Genomic DNA, 17,854 nt, shown 5'->3' on the forward strand with positions numbered 1-17,854 from the left:
TCTTGAAAGATTTATGGCCAAAGATCATTACATAGTAGTACATAGGTTACTTATTCTTGAAACTCCTTTTTTTTTTTTTTTTCCTCCTCCCAGGAAAGGAGCAAATCGATACCTGACTGTGAGGAAGAAGAATGGCTCAGAACTAACACATGCAGTAATGATTTGTTGCTTGGCTCCAAGTATAAAACATGCTATTCGGAGTTTCATTCAAAGATTTCCTGTCACAAATAAAGAACGAACAGAACTTCTGCCAAAGACAGAGCGAGGAAATGCGTGTGCTGTTGAATCTGGTATGTTCAGTGTATCTTCTGATATGGGCTTGTGAATCGACACTGCTTAAAAATCCCAACCCATGACCGAAGCACAGACCAAACCCTTTCCTTTTCTGTCTCCTGTCCTGTCCCAACTGACACCTCACTGATTTTCTTGACTTTTAATTTTTAATATAGAGTCTCTTAAAACTCGTTTCATGAGGAGCTTAGGCAGTTGTGTTACCTGCATTCCACTGTCTCCCTTGTGCCAACTTACTTTTGAATCTTGGAGCCAGTTTGAACCAAACTTATTTGGAAATAAATTTCTTAAATGGGAGTTACTTAAAAGTTCTGTGAGATGAGATTGAAGAGAGAGGTGTTACTGTGACCACTGTACAGGAACCACTGTAGGAGAACATGAGTCTGGCTGTTCTGCTTATAAAAACGTATGTTATTGATAAAATAAGAAGTTTATTGTTTGTTTTGTCTTCTTCTAAAATAGATTTGGTCCCTAAGAGACTACTAGCTAGACTTCATGATTTCTAGAATATGAAAGAGTTCACTGGAAGACAAAGTTCTGATACATTGGGGTTTTTTTTAAACAATACTTTTAAGAAGATTATTGCGTTAACAGTTATGAGCGTAGGAGTTGTGTTGTGTTTCTGTGTGCAAAGCTGGGTTTAGTGGGCAGAAGACAGTCGTACTGGTATGCCTTGTTTCATTGGATATTTCTGATTCTTGCTGTTTTGTACTTTTAAGTGCTTCCTTTGCTTGTTTTCTTTTTCAGTTGTTTCAATTGTTTAATAGGATTGTTTACTGAACAGAGAGAAACTATAATAAGCCTACTGAAAAGCAATTCATTAGGAATGTAAGCCATAAACGAATGAATAGTGTACAATTTTTCTTTCCTTTTACTGATTTTTTTTTTGTTTTTTTTTGTTTCTTTTAATCTGTTAGCCTGTGTCTGTCTCAGTAAGACAGTGCTTGTAATTTAATGTAGAATCATAGAATAGTTTGGGTTGGAAGGGACCTTCAAATATTATGTAGTCCCACTCGCCTGCAATGAGCAGGGACATCTTCAACCAGATCAGGTTGCTCAGAGCCCTGTCCAGCCTGGCCTTGAATGTCTCCAGAGATGGGGCATCTACCACCTCTCTGGGCAACCTGGGCCAGTGTTTCACTACTCTCAGGATAAAAAATTTCTTCCATCTAGTAGATATCTCCCCTCTTTTAGCTGAAAACTATCACCCCTTGTCCTATCGCAACAAACACTGCTAAAAAAGTCTGTGACCATCTTTCTTATAGGCCACTTTTAAGGACTGAAAGGCTGCAACAAAGTCTTCCCAAAGCCTTCTCTTCTCCAGGCTGAACGACCCCAGCTCTCTCAGCCTGTCTTCACAGCACAGCTGTTCCAGCCCTCTGATAACTTTTGTGGCCTCCTCTGACCCCTGTCCAACGGGTCCATGTCTTTCCTGTACTGGGGGCTCCTGAGCTGAACACAGCACTCCAGGTGAGGTCTCACCAGAGCAGAGCAGAGGTGCAGAATCACCTCCCTCGACCTTCTGGCCATGCTCCTTTTGATGCAGTGCAGGATACAGTTTGCTTTCTGAGCTGCCAGTGCACATCGCCATCTCATGTCCAGCTTTTCATCCACTAGTACCCCCAAGTCCTCAGCAGGGCTACTCTCGATCCCTTTCTCCCCCCGTTTATATTGATACCAGGGGTTGCCCTGACCCAGGTGCACTTGGCCTTGTTGAACTGCATGAGGTTCGCATGGTCCTGCTTCTGAAGATATATTAATCTGTTAGTCACATTATATATATAATTGAATGTACAGCAAGCTTTTACTTCTGGAAAATAGTTTTTAAGGAATTATAGAACAGTATTTACAATACTGAATTTGAAGTAGTCTCCTCTGAAGTCCTCCTCTGAAGACATGCAGGTTCTTTGGCTGCTTTTGCATTGCTTTGTAATACATCGTACTGCACTGTGTGTGTCTGAAAGTCTAGATACAGCATGGTTCAGTTTGTATGATTTAAGACAAATCTTATGGGCTAGAGCATTAGGTTATGCAAGACTGACTGAAAGGAGGTCATAAAAGACTGGGAAGGATGTGAAAGAAGGCCTATGAATCACAGTAAAGCTATCTTTTTCTCAGAAGGCATGCTTATCAGTTTGGAATAACTTAAATGTATAACTATACAGTGACTATATCTAGGCAAACCATGGAGGTGTGAATGTGTAAAAAGGACACAAAGGCCAAGAAAATATGCCAGGCTGCTTTTCTTGGGCTTAGTTTCTATTTATCTTTTTGCTCTTCATGACGTTTTTTGCCTTTGAGCAGTGCACTGGGATAGTCTATTTTTGTTCAATATATCTATGAAAATAATAACTCCTTTGAACAGTATTTATTTCAAGTGCCGTAACAGGATGCGTTACTGTGAATACGGTTTTTAAATGTCATGGGTTTGTCACTTTAGAGATACATATAAAGTCAGGAATGTTCATTTTTATGTACGATGTTATAAGGAATGTTTTAGTGACCTTCTTTTGTATGTGTCCAAGTAAATTGTTAACTCCTCTTCACAGAAAACAGAGAAGTGAAGAAGACAAGCGGACGACTTAACAACGGTATCCCCCAGGTTCCAGTGAAAAGAGGGGAATCAGAGTTTGATTCCTTCAGGCAATCACTGCCAGTTTTTGAAAAACAGGAAGAAATTGTCAAAACAATAAAGGAGAATAAAGTTGTTCTGATTGTAGGAGAGACTGGATCAGGAAAGACTACTCAAGTATGTTTCTGTAATCAAATAAAAAAGATAATATTTATACAAAACTAATGTATATTTTGTAATATGGATCTAATAAGGGATTGATTGATACTGGTTTTAAGGCTTTTGTTTTCCTATGTAGTTGAAAGTCTTGTGTATTAATTCACTTCTTGCTTTTGAAATACTAAGCCAGCAGATACTTACTAAAGCATAAATGGTTCTGCACAATTTTCTGATAGACACTAGTTTTTCATTAAAGCAGTATAAACTATTGAAGGGAAAGTAGTTATGATTTTGTATAGCCCTTTTCCTTCTAAAGCTGGTTCTAGAGTTCTAGTATGTTAAAATGAAAGATTATCCACAGGTATTTTTTTAATAGATTTCTCTGAAACAGGAGAGAGAAGCTTCAGCTTTTTTTTTTAATTAAACTTAAAATCTGACATTTATTTTTGTTGCCTTGCTATTCCTTCAAGTACATTTGTAATTATAATCCTGCTGTGAACCTTCTTGCAACCTATGTAATATTGAAATGCAGTTACATTTTTTCGCTGTGATAGAAAAGATATGATTTTATCAAACTAAAAAGTAAATTTATAACACTTCTTTACAGATCCCTCAGTTCATTCTTGACGACTGTTCCAAAAATGGAACTCCCTGTCGTATGTTTTGCACTCAGCCAAGACGTTTGGCAGCTATTGCTGTAGCTGAAAGAGTGGCAGCGGAAAGAAGAGAAAAGATTGGCCAGACAATTGGTTATCAGATCCGATTAGAAAGCAGGTACTAATGATACTTCTTAAAGTCAATTGATCTTATATTGGTATCCTTAGTCTTGTGTACATTTAAGCTACAGCATATTTGTGATACAGCCTGGTAAAAGCTCAGTAAGTAAAGTATAGAGGGGATATGTTATTTCAGGTTATGGAATATTTAAGGCTGAAAAAGATGGTTTTCCTCCTGTATTTTGCAGTTTCCTGTAGAAAGTTGTCTTCTGTAAGTCAATTGCAGGTGCTTTCTCTTGATTACTGCTTGTAAGAGTGTGTGTCTATTTGTAATTTCTTTGCTAATTTTCAGATAAGTCTGCAGTTTCTTCTTTCTTTTTTTTTTTTTTATTCCTACTTTTAATATGTATAGATCCAATAGTTCTGCAAGCTTTCAATGTTGGCAGGAAGGCCAACATGCTGTAACAAGTGCTAAACAGTGAGAGTTGATAGGTGGCATAAAGGAAAAAGGTCAAAATTTGAAAGTGAATGATAAAGTCGAGCATTATTTACATATCTAGTTTGGGTAAGATTTACTCTGTTTCAGCTTTTATGTTTAAAGCATGAAGTGATAGAAAGAAATTTCTAGATCACCTGAGGAATTTGCTTCTAAAACAGGAATGGATGAAAGTCTGAAGACTGTGCAGTTTTTATGTTTTTGAACTGTGTAAATAGTGGGAGTTCCAGGAATGGGCAGCAGTTGGGATGTGAGAAGATGGCAAAAAGTACAGCTGGTTATGTTGCTGATATGGACAAATATACATTGTAACTAGTGAAAATAAATGCACTTGAACAAGACAGCCAAGTTAAAGAAGAATTTGACTATGTGTACAGAAGCTCACAAGGCTATTAAGGGATTAGAAGAGCTAGTAAAGATGAATTGTAAATAAAGTGGATGATAAATGAGTGAAAGTACTATGCTGACTGAAGAAGAACACAGTATAGGTCAGCTCAAAATGGAAGAATTATTGGAAGCAGTGCAGAAATTCCTGCTTAAGAAGAATCACAGACCATAGAACACCAAGTTGGAAGGGACCACAAGGATCACATGGTCCAACCTTTCTTTGCAAAACGGATAGTCTTGAGAATATGGCCCAGAACCCTGTCCAGCTGAATCTTAAAAGTGTCCAATGTTAGGAAATCCACCGCTTCCCCAGGAAGGTTGTTCCAAAGGCTGGTTGTTCTCATCCTGAAAAATTTCCCTCTTGTGCCCGATGAGAATCTCCCCAGGAGTAACTTGCACCCATTACCCCTCATATCTTCCATGTGCCTCCTTGTAAAAAAAGGGAGTCTCCATCTGCTCTGTAGCCACCCTTTAAATACTGGAACATGGTGCTTAGGTCTCCCCTAAACCTCCTTTTCTCAAGGCTGAACAAGCCCAGTTCTCTCAGCCTTTCCTCATGTGGCAGCTTCCCAGTCCTTTGATTGTCTCTGTGGCCATTCTGTGGACCCTCTCCAGCCTGTCCACATATTCTTTTTGCATAGCAGGGACCAAAACTGAACTCAGTATTCCAGGTGTGGCTGCCAAGCGTTGAGTAGAGCGGCATAATGACTTATTTGTCTCTGCTGCTGATGGCCTTGCTAATGCTGCCCAGCATCCTCTTGGCCTTCTTTGCTGCAGCAACAAACTGTTCACCCATATTGAGACTGTTGTCCACCAGGACCCCCAGGTCCCTTTCCACAGAGCTTCTCCCAGCCAGATAATTCCCAGCCTGTGCTCCACTCCTGGATTATGTTTTCCCAAGTGCAAGATAGTACGCTTGTCCTTGTTGAACTTCCTAAGGTTCTTGTTAGCCCATTCTTCCAACCTGTCCAGGTCATCCTATGCAGGGTGGCTCTCCCTTCCAAAGTGTCCATTTCCCCACTCAGTTTGGTGTCATCAGCAAATGTCCTCAAGGTCCACTTGATCTCTCCAGAAGAATAAATAGATTATTTTAAGAGAAAGAGCAAAAGGGAGAGACAGCAATAGTTCCAACTCCAAGCAAAAGAATATGGGGGTGGAGGTGCTTATGATAATGTGGGAGTCTTAATTTTTTAAGTTTTATTAACTGTTAGACAACAATGATGATTTCTAGAAGGCTGCTGAAGAGAGAAGAGATGGGTAAAGCATTTCCATCCTGGGTGTGTACCCTGAATTTAATATGTAGGAGGATTTTTGAAAGGAGGGATGAATTCTGAACTTGGAAAGTAATGCACATATGATAAACTAGTGAGCTTGTCTTCTAGAAAAGAACTGTAGAGTATGATACAAAAGAACTTTTCAGTACTTAAGGTGGCAATGCTGGAGAAAGTTGTGGCAATCACCGTTTTTACCTGCATAGCTAACTCTGCCACAGGTACTAGAATAGTGAAATACTTGAAGAGAAAAATGAAAGTATTTGAAAAGGATCAGCTGGTTTCTTGGTGATTCAATCAGGTATAGGCAAATACAAAGACTGCATCCAGGCATATGCTGAACAGTTGGAACTTGTTTTTCCAAAGCACTCCACACTGGATTTTTTAGTAAGTTACACAACATGGAGATGTTCTCAAGGTTCTGTTTCACTTGCTTTTTTAAATTTATATAGCTTTGCCTCTCACCTTGTGAATCAATCCCTGTCTGAAGTTCTGAAGTGTAAGCACTAAGATTCATTAGGAATTGCCTGGGATTAGACATAGTTTAAAAACAAGTAGTATGTATGCATTAATTATTTGCTGAGAGAACTATAATCCCACATTGGGTGAGCAGCTGTTCAATCTTTTAATTTTCAGTAAGTAGTGGAAAGCTAGCATGCATTTAAATGGTACAAAAGGCTGAAGTATCTTTATGAACTGTTCAATAGGGTTTCTCCAAAGACGCTGTTAACGTTTTGCACTAATGGCATACTGCTTCGCACGCTGATGGCCGGAGACAGCACTCTGTCAACAGTGACACATGTTATTGTGGTAAGAGTCCTATAGGATGGAACAATATGTATTACCTGTTAAGTGGCAGATAAGATCCTAGTTTTCTTTATTAATTTGCTTGAGTGTTTAGGGTGTTTTTGTTTGGTTAGAATCTGAATTAGTGTTAAAGACTATCTGAGTCTTTATTGTAGCATGTACTTTTTTTTAAGTGCCTTATTTTAGGTTCATGTTAATAATTTAATTTTGGAATCGTGATGCAGTTGTGGAGGACAGAGCTCTAGATTTTTCCAAACTTCCTCTGTCAGAAAGCAGAAAACCCTTAGGGAGGCTTCTGTAGATATGATTCAATGTGGATGTGTCAGAATTTCTTGTATTATGTACTTGTTTTAGCAATACCAGGTTTACAGTCCATTTGTTTGCCCAGATGTTTTCAAGTAGTATAATTTTCAGTAAATTATTTATGTGTGCTTGTTTATTATTATGTGAATATTCCTATTGTGGAGTTTTATAAGTCAGTGGAACCAGAGTACTTATTGCAAGATTAAGTTTTCCACTGCTGAAGACAGAAAAAATCATTATAGTTGTAGGTGTCTACCTGTTTATCAAAATACAAAAAAGTGTGACAATGATTAGACATTCTTGACTTTAGCCGGAAAATCTTGTATTTGTGTCCCTGCTTCCTAAGTTCATAATATAAAACAAACCAGCAGAACACACCAACAAAGATTATTGACTAATCAGTCATGTGCTTTAATTGATGGTAAGCTTTGTGCATGACTCAATGGATCTAAGCAATCTAACTTTTTCTCTTATGATGTGGTATCATACATTTCTTTAAAAGTTCTTCAATTATGAAGTGAGAATTTATTAAAATATTGGTAGGATTTGCAGTTTGTCACTATATTAGAAATAAGATTTAAGTGTAAGAATCGGAGGAGTTTCAGAAATTCACTTTAATCTCCGAAATCAAGGTGTATGTTAATGCTTATGCATTAACAGAGCAGTCTGCTCTGATCTCTTTATAAAACTTTTAAAAATTTTTTTGACTTTTGGATAGTTTTTAAACAAATCTGTACTTAGACTTACACATTTTAATAGATCTATAATGTAGCAGCAAATTAGATATTTTAGTTTTTAAAAGAGTTCATATTTGTGAAAAGTTATAGTCTTGGATCTGTGATGTTTATCTTTTGCTGTTGTTTTCTTTTTTCCTTCTCTTATAGGATGAAGTACATGAGAGGGATAGGTTCAGTGACTTCTTGTTAATAAAACTGAGAGATGTTTTGCAAAAACAGCCTAACTTGAAACTAATTATTTCTAGTGCTGCTCTAGATGCCGATCTCTTTATTAGGTATTTTGGAAGTTGCCCAGTAATACACAGTAAGTATTTATGTAGACTCTGCAATGTGAGGATACCCGCCCTAGGACTTATAGATCCTATGAAACTGTAGCAAATGATTCTGAGTAAGGGAACGTGCTAAATATACTGAGAGTTACAGCAATGCTTGTTGTTTTTTGCTTGTTTTTGTTGTTTCGTATCAATTTGCACCTACTTCAGAGTGCAGTGTTTTCATCACAGGAAGTTCTGTAAGTGCAGGCGTGCCCTGGCCCCTAGCATATTCAGTTCAAGTAGCAGGAAAAGATTATTAAAGTGCTGATGTCCATGGTGATATAGGCCCTAGGATCTACAAAGTGTTATAGAGATTAATTAATTCCAGTACATTCTGTTTCTTCTGGCCTGACAGAGATTGCTACTGGTTACTGGAGCAAACAGAGGTAACTGTACCTGGTCACTTTAGAAATACAGTCCTAGCCAAGTTGGGTTTTCATGCTTTAATCATATGTTTCTTTATTTTAAAGGAAACTTGTTAGCTGTTAATCGAGGCAAGCATTGAGGAAAGACTTGGCAATTTATATTAATTTATGTTCGGAGTCAGTGATCTGCAGTTAACTTTTCTTTGCATTTGAATGTAATCTATCATTATTGCTGATTTCATTTGACTGATCTTTAGTAAACCTAAAACATATGTGTGTGGGAGATGCTGTTCTTCTCTTCACCCTCCTCGGTGACCTTCCCTGGCACCTTGCAGTCTCTTCTGTTTTCTACAAGGGTATATAAGTTTTGAAAAGGTGCCTCTAAGAGAAATGCTCTATTTTCAAAACAACCGAGTAGACTACATCAACCATTTTTTGAGAAGCTTAGCAGTCCCAGGACATGGGTAGGACCACTCCTTTGGAATTTTTTCTACAAATCGTCAGTTTATTTCAGTGAATGTTCGTGAATTTTTTTTTTTTCAGATAGAAGTGTTTATTTTCAGTTCCACGTTCTGAATTTATGGCTATTAAAATAAGACTTGCAGACAGCTGAAGGCAGGAATCTGGAAGTGACACGTGATTTCAGTGTTTTCCAAAGTATTTTTTTGGAGAGGGTAAACCTCAGTTATAGGTGTTATGTGGCTTCCCAGTTTAGTCTTGTAGCTTCCTGTTCATTTAGATCAATACGTTTATTCAGGAGATTCTGACACTCTTTTCTCCAGTTTACCTCAGTGGTTATACTGTTAGCAATACCAGTCTTCACAGGCTCATCACAATTGAAAAGACACTTTTCCTTTTCCGTTTTTGAGAATTTGAGAATGAAGAGAGTCTAGATACTTTGTTTGTTAATGTCATGAAAAAGATTTGATCCTCCTTCAGCAATATAGCTGACAAAATCCTGAGCACAGAAACCAAGCAGTTGTGGATTCCTGTAGCACACGGAGTTTGTGATCAGTGTTGTAAGACTTCTTCCACCACAGCTTGTAAAAGTATGTGAATTGTAGCTTGTTCTTTCTGAAGAAGGGGAATATCTTAGATCATTTAAACTCAGCTATGGCAAATGTCTGCTAAGGGACCAGAAGTTAAAATACAGATAGTTCTTCATGTGAAAAAGAATCCTTGAATGTCCATAAATAAGGTCCAGAAAACAGTGATAATGAAAAAGAAATCAGAGTATGTTATTAGGAGGTAAAGCCCATTTAGAATGTCTCACTGAAGAAAGCCAATTTTGGCTAAAGCAATTGAGGAAACAGAGAAAAAAAGTAGTTGAGTAGAAAGGTGGCAATCTGCTTGTGAGATCCTGCACTAAAGCTGTATGAATTACTGTTATGTTTTGTAATCCAGGTGGCAGCCTTACACAGGGAATTGTTTTCTGTAACCCTAGAGAAAAATGTTTATATTCTTATTCTCATTTTGATAAAATTGCAATGACAAACTATTGATCATGTGCATCTCTTGCTATAACGCTTCAGGAGGTTAATGAGAAATAAAGTACCCTGCTGATATTTCCCTTTTGAAATGTTTTGTTTTGGGGCCTACTAATCTTAAGAAAATAAAGTTCAGTGAAGATACTCTCACAAGATTTTTCAAGGAAAGTAACAATTACTTACATCAGGCCCTAATAAGTTTTTGTCTCTGCAAAAATGGTCTTAAAAATTAAGGTTATGAATGAAGCTAGGGAATATCTAATATTTTATGAACTATTTATCCTTTCAGTACAAGGAAGACCTTTTGAAGTTAAGGAGATGTTTTTGGAAGACATTTTACGAAGCACTGGGTATACAAACAAAGAGATGATAAAGTACAAAAAAGAGAAACAGCGAGGTTGGTGGACTTCTTAATTGCTAGGGCTAAGAATGAGTCTCACTGATTGAACAACTAAACAGTATGAGTGGCTGTTAAAATTCCTGAGTCAGAATATTAAGTGAGACATGACTAGGTGACAGCAAGTGTTTACATTATTGAAGTAGATTATGCAACTTAAAAAAAAAAAAAAAAAAAATCACTTTTTTTCAATGGTTGCATTATTTTTGCCTTCAATTGGCAAATATTGTATTTTCCTCAACTATTATAGAGGAGAATTGCATCTAATTGGGGGCCTTACCCACATGAAAACTATAGAAGAGATACTATGTGTTGACTGTGAGTGCAAACTGATGTGCGGCTGTTGAAGAGGGCTGGATTTTGTACATCTTGCACAGAAGTGGTTGCTATTAGTAACATTTTTCACTGCATTCTTCAGACATGGATGTATTTAATATGTATAGCCCTGAAGCATTAACACACTTAATATAGCTGTTTTTTGTTTTTTAAAAAAAAAAAAAAATGTTGGGGGGAGAAAACAAAGCTATAGAGTATGATCCTGACTACATTTTATTGTGGTGCTCAGCTCTGATCATTGTGGATAGGAAAGTTCGGTTAAGGCACTGGTGTCCTCATCTGTTGCTTCTACTGTATGCAAAAAAGAGTTCTTACATGCAGGAGCTCTATCATTTTGTTACTTCACTTCTGGAGAAAGACCTGTACTGAGAATTGTGTAGAAAATATTTACATAGGAAGCTCATTTGAATGCAGTAAGTTGGAATACTGGAGACCTAAAGGGATTAAGCATCCAAGTGGTATTTTTTTACCTTGTTTTTGTAGCAGATGTTTGCAGTGGTGTACTTTGGGTGCCCTTAGTTGTGGAATTTATGTTTGACTGGTAACAGCATTCTAGATTAAATAAAAGATTGAATAGGTAAAACTTTGTGACTTACTATAACTATTTTTTATCACTGTGGATAATTAAGATAACTGTAAAACTTTTTTTTTTGAACTATTAATTCTAGAAGAAAAACAGCAAAGCACTCTTACTGAGTGGTGTTCTGCTCAAGAAAGTAATAGCAAACTGGAATCTCAGAGACAAAGATCTGTCTCAAGTGCAATTGAAGAGTATAATCTGTTGGATGATGGTGGTGACACAGTATTTACTCAACTGGTAAGTTTTTCCTTTTGTTGGAAGAGATGTTTAAATCTGTGTTATATTAGTACTACCCATTTTAAAACTGTTTTCAAAACAGTTTTAAAACTCTCCTGGAGTGTTTCCAGAAGGATATTAGCTTATTTTAAGCCTTTTTTATTAGCATGAACTACTACAGGTAAGTTTCAATTATGATGGTTGCGTATAACTTCTATTTATAGCAAATGACTAGACTGCCATTGTTTAAAGTACTTGCAGATGATCCAATAAATGCTTTAACTGATACCTGAATGCTGTATTTCCGGTTGTCACTTGAAAAACCGTTCCAAGTCTTTGTGTCCAATATGTGAGAGTAAAGACAACTTTTTGAAGATACTAATCTTTTAATGCTGTGTTTTCTCTTCAGACTGAAAAAGACGCAAATTGCCTTGAACCATGGCTAATAAAAGAAATGGATTCTTGTCTTTCTGACATCTGGTTGCATAAAGATGTTGATTCCTTTGCTCAGGTGTTCCATCTCATTTTAACTGAAAATGTCAGTGGTAAGTTTCTCATCTTATTCCATAAGAAAAATCAACCTTAAAATTACTAGAATTTCTGCAACTGCTTTGTCTCCAATTTCAAGTGTTGTTACCTTTGAATTCTGATACCTGTTAAAAAAATTGAGTTAGTAGAATTAATGAATTTTTTATTTATTTATGTTGTACTTACTTTGAAGTATTGACAGATGTGGGATGAAGTGAGAAAACGAGTTTGCTTTGGGCTGGGTTTTGAAGGTCATGTTCATACTACATTTAGATGAGAAAATAATGTTTTTATTGGGTGTGCTGATTGTTTTTTCTGTAATTCTCAGTTGATTATAGGCATAGTGAAACCAGTGCAACTGCACTAATGATCGCTTCAGGGAGAGGCTTTCTGAGTCAAGTAGAACAACTGATCAGTATGGGAGCAAACATCCACTTGAAATCATCCAATGGCTGGTAAAACCACACAGATAAACTGAAACATAGATTTATTTGTCAATATAAAAATGAGACAGAAATTTCTGTAACATCTAAACTAATCTACTAACTTGTAAGACTACTATAAACACTAACAGGTTTTGACAGCCTAAACAATTTCTAGCTTCTGTTCATTACATTACTTTCTGTAAATTATAAATCAAATTTTTAATTGAAGAGTCTTGAATATGGGATATACCCTCTTCGTTTCATTGAGCCTGATTTAACACACTGGTAAGAAGAAAAATTAGAATCTTTCTTACTGAGTTGATAGAATTAGATCCAAAATATTTGATGATCCTTATTTTAAGAGAGTAACCTCTTAACGCAAGAGAGGTTACTGTCTTAGATACAAGGGAGAAGTTGTTCATCATGAAGGTGGTGAGACCCTGGAACAGGCTGCCCAGAGAAGCTGTGCATGCCCCATCCCTGGAAGTGTTGAAGGCCAGGTTGAATGTGGCTTTTAGCAACCTGGTCTAGCAGAAGGTGTCCCTGCCCATGGCAAGAGAATTGGAACTATATGGTCTTTAAAGGTCCTTTCCAACCCAAACCCTTCTATGATTCTGTAAATCTATATTGAATTCAGAAGTAGTGTATTAGAGGTGCAAAGATCTCTGGTTTGTTGTATCTGCAAATATGTTGTATCATATAAAAATATTTTCAATCTGTAAAAGTGGAGATTTTTCTGTCCATGAATTGTGTCTTCATATAAACAGGGAACTACAGTAAATAATTGTAGTAAGGCAAGATTAGGATTCCGGGAGTCTGATAATTGGTACTACTACTGGAGAAACTTGGGAAGGAAAGCAGTTTAAAATGAGAACAGAATTAACTGCATTATGAGGAGACCAATTTCTTCCTCATTTTCTTCAGCATGTTTGCATGTGCTTCTCTGTATTGCTGGGATTCTTTGTTGGTAAATAGTTGCAGTTATCCAGAAATCATATAACTGTTACTCCTATTTATGCACTTTAAATGGGAAGTTGCAGATCCAGCAGAAATGTCACTGATTAAGCAGTAATGCAGAAAGCAACAGAAGGTGCGGTATTAGTTGCTTCCTCATGAACATGTTATTCAGATATGTCTTTTGTAGTGAGAAATTAATGAAGATTTTTATGCAACTTTTTCAGGATGGCTTTGGACTGGGCTAAGTGCTTTGGACAAACAGAGGTTGTCGATCTGTTGGAGTCCTACAGGTAAACTGTAACTACTTTGCAGAAACAGTTGTGCAACATGGTGAAGGGGAATTTTTGTTTTGTCACCTTTTAATCAGAACAGTTTTGAGCTTTTGATGCTTTAAAATCTGACATAAATAGCAAGATTTATTTGAGCATAGGAGTATTTCAAAAAACATACCAGTATCATAGTGATTATGTTTGCACAGCTCCTAGAATAAGTTTAGTTCTAGTGGTGTTGGAATTCTTTTATATTACTAGTGTTTATCGTCTTGATATGGACATTCCTATTATGACTTTGTATCTAGGCAGGATGTGATTGTAGTAAATAAAAGTAGATGATGGTTCTAGGTCCCTGCAACTGAAACTATCTGTTCTATTCTGAATAAATAAAAATGCAGAGGAGAGGCTGCTTCCATACCACATAGCATTTTAATTTAAAATGTTTATTTTGGAAACAAATCTGATGTGTGTTTTTATCTGTAGATTGTTCATATATGACAGCCATATTAAAGAAACATTATATGAGTAACATATACACTAGGACATTCAAGAATTGTTTTTTCATTAACTTACAGTTGTCATAGTTTAGTTACAGTTTTGTAGAGACCTATCTTATAAAAATTTCTCCTAGTATAGTATCTGTTCTTGTAGTACCTGCTTGACTGTTATGCTAGTGAATTTTTTGGAAAATACAAGTCTTGCTGATATTTTTCCTTTAACAGTTAAACAAAGGGTGTCTTTATACATCAAGTTCTGTCACATTGGCTTATGGTTGCGTTTTGGTGAAGTATAACGAAATTAAAGTTAACACTAAAAATTGAAGTTGCGTGCTTTGCTGGGTTAACACTTAAGTCGGTGAGGAGTAATAGTATTGTGGAGTATATGAGTAGTCTTGGTGGTCTTGATCTAAATTTGAATTGATAGCTGAATTTAAACCCAAAGCAAACAGCCTTGACACTGGCCTGTGTATTTGTATATTTTAGTGCTTCAGTGGAATCTGGAAATGCAGATGAAAGCTCCCTGGTCCAAAGTACTGGTAGTGACCTTAGTGCAGAGGACAGAGAACTCCTGAAAGCTTATCATCACAGTTTTGATAGTGAAAAAGTGGATCTGGACCTGATTATGCACTTACTTTATAACATCTGCCATAGTTATGATGCTGGTAGGTATATACACACACTGCCAATAAATGTTTGTGGATTCAGCTTCTGATAAATTATGCTCTTTTTCCAATAATGCTAAATAGCTAAAACCTTCTGAGTGCTAGTATGTGCAATACTGACATATATGAAGTGAATTTTCTGTTTATCTCTGCAAACGACCTTCTTTTTCAGGAGCGATTTTAATATTTCTTCCTGGATATGATGAAATAGTTAGCCTGAGGGACCGTATTCTTTTTGATGATAAGAGATTTGCTGATAATGCTAACAGGTAAAACCTGTAGTTTCTGTGGTTGTCTTGAGTTTTTATTGTTTCTTTTAAAGACCCTTAAAGTGTTCTTTGTCTTGCATTAGATACCAGGTTTTCATGCTTCATTCAAATATGCAGACTTTGGACCAGAAGAAGGTGCTTAAAAGTCCACCACCTGGCATCCGCAAAATAGCAAGTATCAGAGGACTTCATCAAATATTGTATTAGTCTATTTTGTCTTTGTTTTTACAGTTACTATTGTTTTGTTTTGTTTTTTAATTGCAGATTCTTTCTACTAATATTGCAGAAACCAGCATAACAGTCAATGATGTTGTATTTGTTATTGACTCAGGCAAGATGAAAGAGGTACGATGAGCTTAAGCTTTCCTTGGGAAGTGAACTTCCTATTATTATTTTAAAATACATTATCCATATATGTTGGAGAGCTATTTTTTCTATAGTAGGCTGAGAGCTAGTGCAATGTCAAGCAACAAAACTCAGAAGTTTTAACATCCATTTGTTTCGTGGCAAGTACTTAAAATAGCTAGCTTTTAAAAAACCCTGTGAAAGCTATTGCAAGTTGATCTATTGATAGATCTTTTTTTTTTTAAAGTTAGTATATCTGTTTTGTTTTTTTTTTTAAACAAGTCTGTCAGTTCAGACCACCATCTTCCTGAGACTTAGAGAACGCTGGGAGTTCTGTTTGTCCCACTGTTGTATGCAGTCCAAGCATAACATGTTAAGTTTTTAGGCATTGTGTTTCATGTGTTGGATGCCCATTCCTTAATTATTTGTTCAAGAAAAGTGAGAGAACATAATGAGACAGTTTGAGATCCAGCTTAGAAAATAGAGTTGGATTTCATCGGAGATAAGCACACCGAATTCTGAAGTTCTCATGGTAATCAGTTTTGTTTTTTTTTTTTTTGTAATTTTGCATCAAATGTAAGGAAATAAGGACAAAATTTCCAAGTGAGGCAAAGAGAAAAACTTGAATATAACACACAGTCCATGTCTTTTATTTACTTACAATTACCTATTGTCTAGAAAACTTGAATTTAGAAAGCTGTGTAGCACAAAGCTATTGTAGCATAAATTCACTTGAAACCAAGTTCTTTAGAACATACTTTAGTGCCAGAAGCTGCTGGTGCTTATTATTATTTTTTAAGAGAACTTCTGTTGATGATTTCATATACCCTATTCAATCTTGGTTTTATGTTCCTTGCTCTGCTTTTATAGATGTCTTTTGATGCACTGAGTTGTGTTACAATGCTAAAAATGGTGTGGATTTCAAAAGCCAGTGCTATCCAGAGAAAAGGCAGGTAATAAATGCTTCATACTGTATTTTGTTTTGCAAACATGCACTGCCCTGTATGTTAAGGATGAAGTACACACCATAACAGCAGCCGCAGTGGGTGGGGTTACTAGCCTAGCCTGGTATCATGTGGGACAATGGCCAATGCTAATTCTCTGCAGAAGAGTAAGGGTCAGCCTGTATTTTCTTGTAGTCATTTCCCAAGTTGTAGAAAAGCAACACTCAGGAATTTCCCAAAGCTTACATCAGGTCTGTTTTTTTCCCTCCATGACCTTGTTCTACTTCCCATTTCTCCCATGTAGCACCAGCAGCCACAGTGTCCAATAAGTTGTTTCATGACCGATTTGTGGGCAAAGGGCTGCCTGTTAGTTTTTAATTGATACCTCATCATCCCTGTATTAAAGAGACATTGAGCAGTGGTACCTTATTTGTCTTCTCCTGACTATGCATGACTTTACAGACCTTTATCAGATTCTTCTCAACACTCGGTGAAGCCTAAGAGGATATATACATTGAGAGCAACAAATGCCTGTGTTTGATAATATGATATTGACATTGAGCTGCAGGAATGTGAGCGTTTGCTGTCTCTGTCCCCTTGATCATGAGTTGTTTGTTTTTTATTCTACCTTTTATTCCCAGCGTGTCTTGAACCATTTGGGGGAGGTAAAGAGGAAGAAATGAAGCTTATGACTTAGATTACTTACAGCAAAGGACAGTTGAGATTTGGATGGATCTTAGGTTAGCAAAAAAACCACATCACTTTATTTTTAGATAGGCTGTGTTTTTATTTCTGCAGATCTTTCAGTGTTGAGGTAACAAATTTTTCGTACTAAAAATAATCCATGTACTGGAAAACTCTCACCTCATATGTTGGACTTACACTGAATGACAAAATTATCTATTTTAGGCCTGCTGCTTCTGCATTTCCATTCTAAGTTTATGTGTGTTTATCTTAAGAAATTCTGATTTTCAACAATTTCCTGCATTTTATTCTCAAGGGCTGGGCGCTGTCAGCCTGGAGTCTGTTTTCGTCTCTTCAGTAGACTCCGATTTCAGAATATGCTGGAATTTCAGACTCCAGAACTTCTAAGAATGCCACTTCAGGTGTGTGTTTGGTCAGAAGTTATAATTAGAAAATGTATTATCATGAAACCATAATATTACTCAAAAAAAGCAATTTCTACACTGCACCTCCTCATCTTAACAGTCTGTTGTTGTTTGTTTTTTTTTTTTCTTTTTTTCTTTGTAACTTGCAGGAGCTTTGTTTACACACAAAACTACTGGCTCCAGTTAACTGTCCAATTGTCGACTTTCTTATGAAAGCTCCTGATCCGCCACCAGCTTTAATTGTGAGAAATGCTGTGCAAATGCTTAAGGTCAGCAGGGGAACAGATTTAGATGGGAATTGTATTTGATTCTATATTTGTGGTGTAGCAACATATCTTACTGAGTTTTATTTGTATTGAGCCTGCTCTTTAGTTACTTAAGAATGCTTTGAATTTTTGAGTGTTTTCTA

At 36.5% G+C, this 17,854-nt stretch overlaps 1 protein-coding gene across 4 annotated transcripts in view; it reads left to right on the forward strand.

The window, feature by feature from the left end:
- The window catches only part of YTHDC2 (YTH N6-methyladenosine RNA binding protein C2), a 32,350-nt gene that overhangs the window by 2,889 nt on the left and 11,607 nt on the right, over positions 1–17,854 (forward strand). For 3 of the 4 annotated variants that reach the window (XM_082075856.1, XM_082075857.1, XM_082075858.1), the window contains exons 3-19: positions 94–290; positions 2,841–3,040; positions 3,630–3,796; positions 6,600–6,702; positions 7,887–8,043; positions 10,195–10,302; positions 11,307–11,455; positions 11,844–11,979; positions 12,291–12,417; positions 13,569–13,634; positions 14,600–14,778; positions 14,951–15,047; positions 15,131–15,218; positions 15,312–15,392; positions 16,263–16,345; positions 17,337–17,442; positions 17,595–17,714. In XM_082075856.1, the coding sequence (XP_081931982.1) occupies positions 94–290; positions 2,841–3,040; positions 3,630–3,796; positions 6,600–6,702; positions 7,887–8,043; positions 10,195–10,302; positions 11,307–11,455; positions 11,844–11,979; positions 12,291–12,417; positions 13,569–13,634; positions 14,600–14,778; positions 14,951–15,047; positions 15,131–15,218; positions 15,312–15,392; positions 16,263–16,345; positions 17,337–17,442; positions 17,595–17,714 (2,164 nt within the window). Of the gene's footprint in view, positions 1–93; positions 291–1,574; positions 1,762–2,840; positions 3,041–3,629; positions 3,797–6,599; positions 6,703–7,886; positions 8,044–10,194; positions 10,303–11,306; positions 11,456–11,843; positions 11,980–12,290; positions 12,418–13,568; positions 13,635–14,599; positions 14,779–14,950; positions 15,048–15,130; positions 15,219–15,311; positions 15,393–16,262; positions 16,346–17,336; positions 17,443–17,594; positions 17,715–17,854 lie in introns of those variants that run through there. The other variant, XM_082075859.1, reaches the window with a different exon arrangement.

The sequence above is a fragment of the Streptopelia decaocto genome (assembly GCF_964273445.1).
Source record: "Streptopelia decaocto genome assembly, chromosome: Z".
Taxonomy (NCBI): domain Eukaryota; kingdom Metazoa; phylum Chordata; class Aves; order Columbiformes; family Columbidae; genus Streptopelia; species Streptopelia decaocto.